The sequence below is a fragment of the Terrapene carolina genome, unplaced genomic scaffold (genome assembly GCF_002925995.2).
Source record: "Terrapene carolina triunguis isolate 2854851 unplaced genomic scaffold, T_m_triunguis-2.0 Scaffold68, whole genome shotgun sequence".
Lineage (NCBI taxonomy): Eukaryota > Metazoa > Chordata > Testudines > Emydidae > Terrapene > Terrapene triunguis.
The window spans coordinates 65,162,216-65,176,492 of NW_020664419.1; the positions used below are offsets into that span (position 1 = coordinate 65,162,216).

General features: G+C 37.2%; 1 protein-coding gene across 1 annotated transcript in view; it reads left to right on the forward strand.

Moving 5' to 3' along the window:
* The window catches only part of NAV3 (neuron navigator 3), a 382,361-nt gene extending 378,070 nt beyond the window's left edge, over positions 1 to 4,291 (forward strand). The window contains exon 40 of the mRNA XM_029910866.1: positions 1,655 to 4,291. Within this exon, the coding sequence (XP_029766726.1) occupies positions 1,655 to 1,774 (120 nt within the window). The 3' untranslated portion in view covers positions 1,775 to 4,291. The remainder of the gene's footprint in view (positions 1 to 1,654) is intronic.
* The last annotated feature ends 9,986 nt before the right edge of the window (positions 4,292 to 14,277 follow it).

The following is a 14,277-nucleotide window of genomic DNA, read 5'->3' on the forward strand; positions in this document are numbered from 1 at the left end:
TATTACTCCTGAGTCCCCACAAGTGCTCAGAGCGTTCATTTCCCAGAAATCAGACCATGAATCTCCAGATAATGTAGGGAATTAGCCTATGTGACTCACTGTTTCCCACCTGACAAATACAGGAGTGGTCCTTTGACCCTTTAGGATTTGCACTGCGAGTGAATCTTCTGGCCATGCTCCCAGCCCATTCACTATCCATGCCACATAGCAGTGTGCAGAAATCATAGAGTATATGGGCTGGAAGGGACCTCAGGAGGTCATCTAGTCCAACCCCCTGCTCAAAGCAGGACCAATCCCCAGACAGATTTTTGCCCTAGATCCCTACCTCAAGGATTGAACTCACAACCCTGGGTTTAACAGGCCATAGCTCAAATCACTGAGCTATCCCTCCATTGTAGTGCAGAAGTTGTGTCCCACCATAATGAATCTTTGCTGTCTGGACCCTCCCCCATCCCCCATGTGTCAAAAGTGTGGCATCTGCACTGCATATAGGCTTGAACCTGCATCCATGAAGCCAATGGGAGGGTCGATACTGATTTCAGTGGTGATGAATCAGCTCCATTGACGCTGTGTGAGATAACAAGGCATTTCAGAATTTGTCTCATACATAGAATGTAACACATACGCACACACATCAGTATTTGTCTCATACATAGGGTATATAACACGCACATTGAATTTGGAGCTTAAAGCTGCTTCGTGGTATCCCCAGTACAATGTTCAAAGCTTATAGAATTATCTGTGAATGGTGTAGCCATGAAGTGTAGACATTCAAGTATTCCTGAACAAACTTGAAAAGGGTTCACACAAATAAAATACCTTCCCTCTTCTTACCTTTCATTGCATATATTTTGTTATAAGGAACCTGAACTGTTCACCTAAAATGTGTCACTATCTTAAAATTGGGCTAATGTTTTTCAGTGCTCTGAGGACCTTGGCATGAGTGCTGCTTTATAAATAAAATTATCATCATTATACTGAGTTTGTCGTCAAGAATCTGAGCAATTTTCTAGGGCAGGCGTTGGCTTCTGATGATTTATCAAATGTGCTACAAGCTCCAATAATACCCAAATGAATTATGTTATGCTTCCCCTTTCCTCAGGACTATAGTCTGCTGTTTTCTGTTACTGTTCCTTTTGCTGAAGTCAGCTCTTGAGCAGCAGATGGTGCTCTTGTATGTAGCAGCTGGCTACAGTCCACCTCCCCACACACACACTCTCTCTCGGAGGGTGTGTGTTCGTGTGATCATGTTTGCAGTTGCTTTTCCAATTTATTCTGCCTACAGCAGCCAAAACATTATTGGAGGCTTGACTGTCTCCAAATACGGGCCCAGATGTCCAGCTGTGATACTGTTTCCTTTGCCTGTCTGTGTTGCAGCTGCAGCCATTCACACCACTGAATTGCAGAGTTATTATATCCCTATGGCTTATTAGACCTTTACACTCATGCTTTTATTTAAAGCACCGAAGGCTGGGCAAGGGGTGGCAGCCAGGAGGAGCCACTGATATTTTGCCCGTTCTGAAATCATTTTGCCATTTCTCTCACTCTGGGTACCAGCACACTGCATACACCAGAGTAGTTTAATTAATTTTTGACATAGCCCTTGCTGCATTAAATGCTACAGTGATTACATAAACATTACCTTCTTTTTCAGATGAATATGCTAATGAGGCTCCAAGAAGCAGCCAATTACTCGAGTGCACAAAGCTGTGACAGTGATAGCACCAGCCACCATGATGACATTTTGGATTCCTCTCTTGAATCAACTCTCTAGAGGGGACAAACCTGGGTAGAGGATTATAGTAAAATCTATTGCCACTAACTACTGCCAGGATTAAAGCAGCACACTGAGGTCCCTGAACAAGAGCGGCGTGTTGTAGGTAGGCAGGAGGCTTAACTCTGCAAAGTCAGGAATTAAAATTGAAGTGGAAAGCTTGAATTTGTTTAATTTCAAGGCATTTCAATATGAGTGGAGCCGAGTAAGACTCCATTAATCAACTGGAAAGGGCCCTAAATGGAGGGCAACTAAGCAGATTGCACATGTGTTAGCCAAACTGGAACCTTTTTTTGTTTTTCCTCTCTCTCTCTCTCTCTCTCTCTCTAACTCTCTCTCTAAAAGTTTACAGTACAAACTTTTTGTTTTTTTCCTTTACTTTTCTCTGAGGTGCTGCATTAGCAATGCAGTCTTCTGCTCCTCTTCTAACCTCTGTTGTGCCACATGGTGCTGGTCACAGGACTACAGTAGTGTTTGTCGTACACTACTGCCCATTCCAAAATGAATCAAAGATGATGATAGTAACTCAATAAGCACAAACAGTATTGTGCTATCACCAGAAAACACTACTGTGATATGCTGGATAAGTGCCAATTTAATTCTTAATTGCCATGGTCACAGTGACACTCTCCATGAAGTTTTTAGTGTACAAGTCACCGATTTTATAAAGTTGTTTTTACCACAAAGGTCTTTTTTAACCACCTACCCACTCCTTTACAGTTTTATACCAATTATTAACCAACACTGACTAAAGGCTTTTTAGGGCTTCATTTGTTTGAGCCTTTTCAGTGGAAGAAGGAACATTTCCTATGGTGCTGTTTCACTGCCTTAAAACAGATTTCTAGAACAGTTTTACGGTTGGTTTAATTCCTAAACCATTGGTAATTTACACTGTTTTGTTTTCATTTATTACCGAAATAACGTCAGTTAACACAGTAGCCTCATATCTGTATATCATGATTTTTTAAGAAATGGATAGGAGAAAGAACAGTTGCTATATAGTATTTTTATCTTGTGAATAGATTGCTCTGCCTACCCTCAGAAATATACAAGAAACCTAGAACCCACTTCCACTATCACCTAAAAGCTGAAAAAGCTGACCCAGAACCATTCAGTCCTGTGGAATGGAGTTTTTGAAGGATAGATGTTTCGAATTCTTATCCAGCAGAGCTGGATGCACTTGATGCAGCATGAGCACAAATATTTGTTTATTTTTTTTTCTTTTTCTAATTTTAAGCATGTTGTTTTGATTGATATTGTTGTACATGAAAAAAAAACAGCATTAAAGAACACTGAAGCAGTGATGTCCACTGTGGAAGAGGAAGAGTTTATACTGTAAAAGTGGGTTGGTTTTGCACAGTCTACTGGGTGGGTATTGTAAATATAAAAAGCCTTGCACAAATCAAAACAAACAAACAAGAAATTGTATTTTATCCTGTTGGTGTTAAGAGATGTTATACTTGCTGAGATTTCCTCAATGTTGCAAACAAATACAGAATGCAAACCTTAAAAACTGTTTTTAACCTCGTGTGTTTGTCCTGTATTTACAGTTGTTATGACTATGCAGGAGCTATCAATGCTAGAGTGAGCATGTTTCAATTTGTATATTAAGCCAATACATTTCTGGGGGCAAAAAATGAAATTTTAAGTGCATCTGTCATGGCAGGCTACAAACAGATTGCATGAAAACTGATCAGAATAATTGGAAATGCTATTGCCACAAGAGACAACTGGATAAAATAATTAAAAAAAATAATAATCCAAGGGCTATGGCATTGTGTATATGTACTGTACACTTAAATGGATGTTACCTTCAGGATGTTGTAATTGGTGCTACTAACTCTTTGTGGCCACCCTGTGGTCATTTGCTTTAAAACAAAGACAAAGAAATCAATGCAGTTTCCAATGGCACTGAGCTGCATCAGTGAATCTAGCGGTCCGTACACGGTGCTATTGCCCTAGTACAAACTCTAATTGATTTTATGCATGTAGAATGTAGTCAGACTGACGTGGAGCCCCAAAACTTAGATCAGTTTCTATTGTAAAACATCAGCACATGTATCTGACAGCTGATCAAAAAAACCAGCTGATCTTTGTTACATATGTGTTCTGAACAAATTTGCAAATCTTTTCCTGCCATTTTAGATACAAACACACACAATATTACCATATACAAAACTTCCTGCAATACATCTCAGTGAGTCCACCTAGTTTACAACTTAAAAATTGTTTGTGAAACATTTGTCTGTATACATTTTATATTTTGTACATTTTTTGATGTAACATATCATGTAAATAGACAGAAACAGTGAAATAAATCATCTGAGAAGTTTTGTAGTCTTTGTAAAGCTCTAATAATAAGTATTTGGTGTCATCGGACTTAACTGGATGATGTATTTTTATTGGTTTATTGTTCCTCTAGCTTGTAAACCAGCTTGCATATATTTTTTTGCAGGTGTGCACACTGTATCTGTCTAAATTATTACTTTGACATTAAAGTGGAATTATTTATTGAAAGTGCGGTCTGGTGTCTTTGCGATCAGGAATACTGAATGATTGGGTTGTATTTCAAAGGTAAAATATGTAAACAAAATGGCAAATGGAAGGAAGTAATTTTCTATATATACTGCATAACTAATCTTTATAAGAATGAAAGCATGTATCCTCTCTAGTTCTGGTGATCCTTTTGCTGCTTTTGAATGACAACTTCCAGGCAGGAATCCAAAACAGAGTGGCTAAGTAGTTCAGGAACAATCTAAGGGCCTGATTCACCACTCCACCAGTTTTATTCAAGACTACTGGTTTCACTCGTGTAAAATTGTTCCTATAGTTTATAAGATTTTAGGGCTACATCCTCAGCAGGTATAAATCACTGTAGTTTCATTGAAGTCAGTGATGGTCAGTGAAAGCCCGTTATATTTTAATTCTCATAGAATCATAGATTTTAAGGCCAAAAGGGACCATTGTGATCATCTAACCTGGTCTTCTGTATAACCCAGGCTTCATAACCTCACCTAATAATTTCTGCATCAGGGCCATAACTTCTATTTGAGCTATAACATATCTTTTAGAAAGACATCCAGTTTGATATAAAACTTCATGTGATGGAGAATCCACCACATCCCCAGATACGTTGTTCCAATGGTTAATTATTCTCACTATTTAAAAATGTGTGCTTTATTGCTAGTCTGAATTGTGTAGCTTCAGCTTCTAACCATTGGACCTCATTATGCCTTTTTCTGTTAGATTAAAGAGCAACCTACTATCAGAAATTTCTTCCACATTTTCATGATCATCATCTTCTACCTTCCTCTTGGATAAATTTAGTAGATTAAGCTTCTTTAGTGTGTCACTATAAGGTATTATTTTCCAGACCTCAAATCATTCTTGTAGCAATTTTTTGAAGACTTTCCAATTGGTCAACATCCTGCTTGAAGTCTAGACATCAGAACTGGACAAAGTATCAGTCTCACTAATGTCATCTATAAAAGTAATACCATCTCCTTGCTACTACTTGCTATTCCTCTCCTTATGCATTCAAGGTTCATGTTTGTTCCCTTAAGCACAGCATCGCCTAAGTCGCATTATTCCCCTAAATCCTTTTCAGTATCACTGCATTCCAGGATACTGTGTCCCAGTCTGTAAATGTAACCTACATTCTTTGATCCTAAATGTATGACCTTGCATTTGTATTAAAACACATGTTATTAAAAGAGCCTGCCTTACCAAATGATCCAGATAATTCTATATAACTTACACCATCAATTATTTAACACTCCAGCAATTTTTTCTGTTACCTGCAAATTGTACCAGCAATAATTTTGTATTTTCCTCCAGCACTTTGATAAAGATATTGAATAGCATTTAGCAAAGAACAGATTCCTGCTGGACCCCACCTGGAACATGCCAGATGATTCTGATGATTTCCCATTTACAGTTATTTTTTGAAATCTATCAGTTAACCAGTTTTTAATCCATTAATATTGAACTGACTATCAGAATGTCATGTGGGACTAACTCAAATGCCTTATAGATGTCTAAATATATATAACAACATGGGTATATAATACATTTTGTCATAAAATTCAAGGTAGATTCTAATTAGAAAAGTCAAACCAGTTTTTACGTGTAAGACAACAACTGTTTGATGTAATTTAACCTTGCATGTTTCTAAGAAGAAATGGGAAATTCTGAAAATTAGGGTGCCGCATAGGAAAATGATGATTCTCCTTAATAAGGATGTCTTTTTTCCAGGGTAAACTCTCACAAACTTTAACTTCCCCACTGTCTCCAAAACTGAGTTATCTTTGATATAATGCAGCAAGCTCTGGTGCTCTGATGCAATCAGATTAAACAAGTAACAAATATAAAGCATTTGATACAGTTCCACATGGAAAATTATTAGTTAAACTGGAGAAAATAGGGAGTAATATGAAAATCAAAAGGTGGGCAATGAATTGGTTAAAGGGGAGACTATAATGGGTCATGCTGAAATGTGAAATATCCAGGTGCAGGGAGGTTATTAGTGGAGTTCCTCAAGGATTGGTTTTAGGACCAATCATTTACCATTTTCATTAATGACTCTAGCACAAAAAGTGAGAGTGTGTTAATAAAATTTGCAGATGACACAAAGTTGGGAGGTATTGCCCATATGGACCGGAATATCCTACAAGAAGATCTGAATGACCTTGAGAACTGGAGTAATAGAAATGGGATGAAATTTAATAGTGCAAAGTGCAAGGTCATGCACTTAGGGACTAACAACAAGAATTTTTGCTGTAAACTGGGGATGTATCGGATCTTCTTCGGCACGTGACCAAGATTCATCACCGAATTTGATCCGCTGGTTATATCATTAGCTTTCCTGGGATGGGCCAAGTACTGACAGGGAGTGCGACGTGAACACTGATCCATTAAAAAGGCTAATGCAATCCTAAAATGCGTCAGGTAAGGTATTGCCTGTAGAGACATGGAAACGTTATTACCATTACACAAGGCACTGGTGAGACCTCATCTGGAATATTGTGTGCAATTTTGGTCTCCTCTGTTTAAGAAACATAAATTTGAACTAGAATAGGTGCAGAGATGGGCTACTAGGATGATCAGAAGACTGGAGACCCTACCTTACAAGAGGAGATTTAAGAAGCTTGTCTTGTTTAGCCTAACAAAACAAGAATGAGGGGAGATATGATTGTGTTCTATAGATACATTAGAGGGATAAACAGCAGGGAAAGAGAGGAGTTATTTAAGTTAGGGGGCCAAAGCTGGTATAAGAACAGATAGATATAAACTGGTCATCAACAAGTTTATGCTTGACATTTAGAAGAAGGTTTCTAACCACCAGAGGAGTGAACTTCTGGAACAGTCTTTCAAGGGGAGTAGAGGGGACAAAAATACCTAATTTCTTTAAGACCGAGCTTAATAAGTTTATGGACGGGATGGTATGATGAGATTGCCTACAATGACATGTGGCCTATCCGCAACTGCTATTAGTAAATATGTCCAACTGCTGATGATGAGACTAGAGGGGGAGGGCTCTGAGTTATTATGGAGAATTCTTTCCCAGGTGTCTGGATGGTGGGTCTAATTTATTGCCATGTTTGGGGTCAGAAAGGATTTTCCCCCTAGGAGTGGGGAGGTTCCCTTTCCTCTGCAGCGTGGGGCACAAGATACTTGCTGGTTTGACCTAAAATAAATGGTGGGTTCTCTGTAACTTGAAGTCTTTAAATCAAAATTTGAGGACACCAGTAGCTCAGCCAGAAGTTATCAGGCTACTACAGGGAGTGGGTGGGTGAGGTTCTGTGGTCTGCAATGTGCAGGCGGTCAGACCAAATGATCATGATGATCCTTTCTAGCCTTAAAGTCTATGAGTTTATATAGCATTAGTGTCCATTAACATTTATCTAGTTAAAATAGAAGCTCACATACAAGAACACAAGGTTTTTTTAAATAAAAAATTGGTTGGCAATCTAAAGATGGTGGTGATTAATCTCCTAAAGCCAGATTCACCTTTAGTCTATGGTCTCCTTACTCTACTCTGGTAGTGTAAAGAGTCCTTACATTGAGCATAAATTACATTTACATGCACTTTAAAGATTTTTTAGGCTGCCAGAGTGGTATAAAAGGGCCTGCATGTAAGTGAGAACCTAATCCCTCATCCAAACTAGAAATTTAAAATTCATTTGCAGCCAAAACCAAATGAAAACAATTATACTTCAAGCCGATAAACAATAATATATTATAAAAAGGAAATATGATATAACTCTTGCAAGTTATCCCACATACATGAGCTAAGGGAACATACTACCATATTGAATTGCCAAACCGTGTGTGTATAGTGCATCAATTTATCTCCTTATTAGCATTTATCTGGAGAGCTGACTGATGAATCCCTGTAGTCCAGTGACAGAGATTTTTAGACAACAGTTTCTGAGCTAATGGTATAGTATTCCCAGCTAAGTACTAGTGTAATTGGTTCTGCCTATCAAAACTACTGTTTATGCTATTATTAAATAAACATAGCATTTCTCAGCATGCACTTTTTTCTTGATAACTGAATAATGGAACACAAATTAAATGCTACCACTAAGTTAGTCCATGCTACAGCTGCAGATGCACTTTCAGGAGGCAAATGTTTTTCTATGGAATAATACGAGCAGCAGAAAATGGACTCTGTCATAAAAGATAAATTAACTAAGGCCTAGACTATGTGACCCCCTTTCTGCACTAAATTGCATTTTCCTTGTTCTTAATTCAACTAAAATCTTAAATAAACACTGATAAATAGCAATGAGCGATCACATTGTTGCTAAAAGCTGGGCTTTACTGCACTCAAGTTTCATAAATGAAATAATACTTTGACTGCCTTTTGTCTGTGCAGGTACTTGTTTTGTGAATACTTCTTTATTAAATCAGACGTTACAATTTAGAAATAGAAAAGTACAGACAATGAAATGAAGCATCTGAAAAATAAGGTGAGTGATCAATGCCAAGAACTAAAATGGATTGGTAAGATGACATATAGCCAACAAGAATGACTTTATTGTGCCATCCTACATGGATGGACTCTGAAAGAACAAAGAAATAGACACCAGAACAACTATTAGCTGTACAAGAAAATCACAAGTAAAGAAAAGGCCCAATTAGCCCAAGTTAACTGTGTCTCAGCATTTATATTTCAATTCAACCAATATCTACAAGAAATCCTATGTTCTCTGCCCTATAGGAAGCCCACTTAAAAGGCCCTCCATGTACCAAGTTTAAAAATGACTAAGATGTGCAACAAAAATAGTGGAGGACAAATCTAGAAATTATGTGAGCTTAATTTACTGGACATACATTACTGCTGTTATTATTACAGTGCCAACAATGTCATAAGCACTTTATAATGTTTCCTATAGCTTTGCAATCTTGTGAGCATTTCTGATATCAATAAATTACCATATTAAGCTGTGAAATAATTTGATTTGTTTGGGACATGGTTAAGGCCTCGATTCAGTAACCCATCCCTATTCAACAAAACACTTAACCAGGAGGCAAACTTTAAATGTATGTTCAAGGCCCATTGACTTTAACAGAACTTAAGCATGTGCTTAAAATTAAGGAAATGCTTAAGTGCTTTGCTGGACTGGGACCTAAATTGAGATTTGTCAAAGGAGTGAAGTTACTTGGTACCATCAGGGAAGAGTCAAAGTGGGATGGCTGGCAGAGCCAGTCAAAAGAGCTAGAGAACTCTGAAGCAGACAAGGCAGCTGCTGGAGAAGGAAGCATTATAGATTATTTTGAACAAGTTATCTGATCATTAAAATTTTGTAATAAACAAATGAATTTCCAGTCTAGGTTATTCCAGAGATATTTTTAGACCACGTTAAGAATCAGGTGCAACTGAGAGATAAACCTTACTAAGAACTCAGTCTCCAATTACTTTTTCCATTTATTCTGCTAGAATGTTACACCTGGAATTTTAACGAAAGAGTTGTGCATATTTTCTTCAGATTAATAGAGCCACCCACTTGTTTTATTCTTAATTAAGTTGTTCTGAGTCCTTGGGAAAATGCCACATGCCAAATGCCTAACTCATGTTGCAGAGAGTGCTGGCATGTTATCTGGAGAGTGCTATGCAATCCTTCATCATTACAAATGTTTTACTTTTCCTTATTTCTATTTCTACAAGCAAAGCCTATTGTTACGTATTTTGAATATATAGTTCTCTCTGTCTGTGTATCTGTGAGTAAACCAATACTTTTGCATACTTCTTTAAGAACATTTTAACAGAAGAATAGCCTTGATGTAGAACCAAGTTCAAACTTTAGACTAACACTTCCTCTATATTCCATATCACAAATCTAAACAAATACAATTTTAGAATAACTATTAAAAATAGTATTGCAACAATAAATATTCCATAGTCTGAGGCTGAGGGACTAAGTCTTTCCTTCATCTAAACTCCTGATTCTGTCTATCAAGTTTGCAAGATAAATGCTTGCAAATCCTTTACAGATACATAAATCATCTTGAAGTAAGTTGCTTCTTTTACCAATTGTTTTGTAATATGAATTGATTGTATTGTGCACTCTGATCAAATTTGCATTTAAATCATTCTTCTTTTATTAATTTTTAATTGCTTTTTTCAGGTAAATAATTTCATTCATCATGGAGAAAAAGGCCAAAATTAAAAGTTGCATAAACTAAGCAAAGCTATTAACATTTCACTCCCCCACGACTAATGGACTCAACATTATTTGTAACCTCTTAAATAAGTGTTGAGTTACCCTACAGGCATAGTAATTAAGAAAATCAAAATTAGTGTCTTCATGAATTCACTGGATTAAAGTCTCCATTCAGGAAAATTGAGATAGCATTTAAATACATGATTAAGTCCCAAGGAAAATGAAATGAACTTAACTTTAGACACATCCTTACATTTTGAATATAAGGATGGAGTTACGCATAAGATGGAGTGTCTTCCCGAATCAAACCCCAAATCCTGCAATATTTACTCAGTCAAACCTCTCACTGACGGGAATGGGAAAGATGGCAGGATTTGACCCACAGGTTGGTTTTTTTTGAAGAGATCTTACACCCAGGAATTGCAGTTTAATTGCACACGCAGGCACCGATTTAAACCAGATCCTATACTGCTAATTCAGATATATCCTCTGAAGTCAGCTAAAAACCTCAGGCTATGCTATTAATCCAGCTGCATAACAGGCCTCTCACTATGCAGCAGTGGAGGTGGTAGCAATAAAACATTATAAATTCCTGTGTGTAGTTCCAGAGCAAGAGGTTACTTCTACCAGGAAGAATACAGATAAATGGTAGCATATGTTACAGCGTACTCTGAAAGAAAGTTTTCATAGTAGGAGAACATGTGCCTGGTTCAATCGTTTGTCAGCCACTGCTGTATATCAGAATGGTACGAATACTAGTATTATAGGTAACTGTAATGGAGTCATTGCATAAGCCATAATTTTGTGAGGCTTCTGAATTGGCTATTTCTAACTGACGTGAAACATAAATGAACGGCTGAGGTGATGGGACCAGAACAAGAGCATTGCTTCAGCAATGGCTGATACTAAAATATGCATCAAGGGCCATATTGTGCTATTGGTTTAAACAGAACTCCCTGATGTAAAGGAGAGCTCTGGTTAAATATTAGTGGCACAACATGACAAGGAGGATTCAGCAGTTGGCCTCACCATAACCCCCAGCTGCCCACCAAAATGCTAGGTTCTTTTATTGTCCTAAAATGTTGACTTTTGCATAGCCAGCATTTTGATCAAATTTCCCATAGCCCAAGCTATGGGAGAAAAGCTTTCTACCCAGCACATGCAGCACATCTTGAAAGTGAACAAGAGCCCTCCTGGCATTTTGAATGAAAATTAGAAACAGTCAAGTTACTATAGTAATGTTTGATAAGTAGCTGTTGGTGTTCAGCAAACATGGAAAGTAGTTTCAGAAGCTGTCAATGACGCAATATATTATTATTTAGTACTTGTATAGCACTTTTTATGCAGGTCTTAAAGCAGTTTACAAAGCTGAGTAAGCTTTATGGTCAGGACTGAATAGGACCGTAAACATCATTAAAGTCCCTAGAGTGTACATAGCATCCTAAGGACATTTTAATGCATAAGCCTGTGTGCTCAAGATATTTCTAATACGTGAAAGCTTCTAGGGTTGATTGGCATTTCTCTTATAACCAGCTCTTTTGGGGGGAAATAATATATCACAAGTCAATTTCAATGTAAGTTGTCAGCAGGTTAATTTTTTTTTAACAACAACAACAAAATCCTAAAGCTCACAGAAGCTATTTAGAGAGAAATGATACAGAGTAGAAACTAATAAACAGTTTGTTGTCTATGTTTGGGGATGGAGGTGGGGAGAGGGCATTAGATTTTTGGCATCAAAGACGAGCAGATTTTGAGAGGTTAAGAGAATGAAATGTATACCAGGTCTTATCAACCAGTGTGTTACAAAAATAGCCATGTTTAAATATAGGTGTGAAATAAGTTTGTGTTACCGTACATACTTCTTTTGTTGGTCTATGTAGATAGAAAAAAATAATAAGATGACTGTGCCACAAACACATTTAAACATGGTTATTTTTGTAGTGTGATCAGTATGCTGAGCTCCTAACCCATGGCTCCTAGGTAGCTTAAGATATCAGTGATTGAGCTGGAAATAACAGCTAGCATCTTATTTTGAACCGGTGGTAAAAAGAGTAGCTGCTTTCTAAAAGGACTATGGCTCTTCTGTGCAAGTGCTCAGAACTATATGGTGGGGGGAGGACACATTTCTAGGGATGGTTTGAAAAATAGGAATGATGTGACATGAAAAATTTCAAATGAAATTGAACATTTTTCATTTCATCTGAAAATTTTCATAGCATTTTTCCATTGTTCATCAATATGGTTTGAAATGAAAACTTTCATTTTGAATCTGTTGAAAACAAATTTTTTAAAAAATAATTTCAAATTGTTTTGTCAGAAAATTGGAAAATTTCCAGCAATACAAACCATTCTGCAAATCTTTTTTTGTGTTTGAAAAGCCATTTTTTTTTCATTTAGAAAAGTTTCAATTACATTTTTTTTCAACCAGCCCTTGCCACTTCCTCAGTTTGCCCAGGCAGAATAGCCAAAAATATGGGCAGAGGCAAATTGGCCTGAAGTCTATCTGCTCTGAAGTTGAAAATGTTTCTATATTTAGCTAAAGGGCTAGGATAAAATTTTCAAAAGTGCTTAAGTGACTTAGGAACCTGAGTCAAAAGATTCTGCTCTTTGCAGTAATCCACCATCCACAGTTGGTGAGTTGCCTTTTTCTCCTCCAAATTTTCAGAGACATTGCAAGAAGGATACTAATTGCACCTTATTGTCACTAACACTGATACTTTATAATTATGTAGCGATGTGTGTGAGATGAATGAATGAAATTCTTGGGGAAAAATTCAACATGGCTGACATCAAGTGAATGTAGTGCCTGTGAGATTTGACAGGTTGATGGCTCTATAAACAGAACTGCTATATCCACAGAATGGCCATAAGAGAGACAATTAGTAGGGCTAGTGTTGTTTAATATAGATATTAATGAGCTGGAAAAGGGATGAATGGTGAGTTGGCAACATTTGCAACATTAGTTTGGTTAGTCAAGAACTAGAGAAGCATTAAGCATTTCAAATGGACTTTAAAAACTGTGATGAATGGGCAGTACGATGACAGATGAAATTCAGTGTCAGCAAATGCAAGGTAATGCATGTTGGAAGAAATACATTGAATCATTCAGACATTTTACTAAGTTCTAAATTAATTGTAAACACATTGGGGGGGACCCAACCCAATCATCCGTATAGACCTTTCAGTGGAGTTCTCTGCTTAATTTGAAGTGGCAGTCAAAAAAGGCAAATATGATGTTGAGATGTATAAGGAATGGAATAGAAAATTACATATATAATGGCATTCTAACATGTTAATAAATGAGACACCTTCACCTGGCATGCTGTGCTCAATTCTGGTCACCCCAGCTCTAAAAGGGCAGCAGAAATAGAAAGGTTCTAGAGTCAGAAACTGAAAATGATTTAGCAGCATGGAAAAGAGAAACTCAAAACTCTGGGAGATTTAGAGAGAAGACGAATAAGAGGGGACATGATAGAGGTTCAAAGCAATGAATGGTATAGAGAAGGTGAATCCGATGTTCTATTTCTCATAATACAAGACTAAGGAGATAGTCAATTTAAGAGCAACCAATTTTAAATAGCTAAAAGGAAATATTTGTTACACAACCAGCTAGTTCTGCAGTCAGCAGAACTCATCGCTACAAGGTATAAGTAAGGCCAAAAGCTTAGCAGGAATGTAGTGGTTCCCAAACTTTATTGGTTCATATACCACCTTCTTAAATAACTTTGTGAAGAGAACCATGAAGCTCATTTATCACCAGTAGCACAGGAACCCGGTTTGGGTACTCATGAATATGGCCAGTGAGAGCAATCCAGTTACGTTGGGCAGCATGGT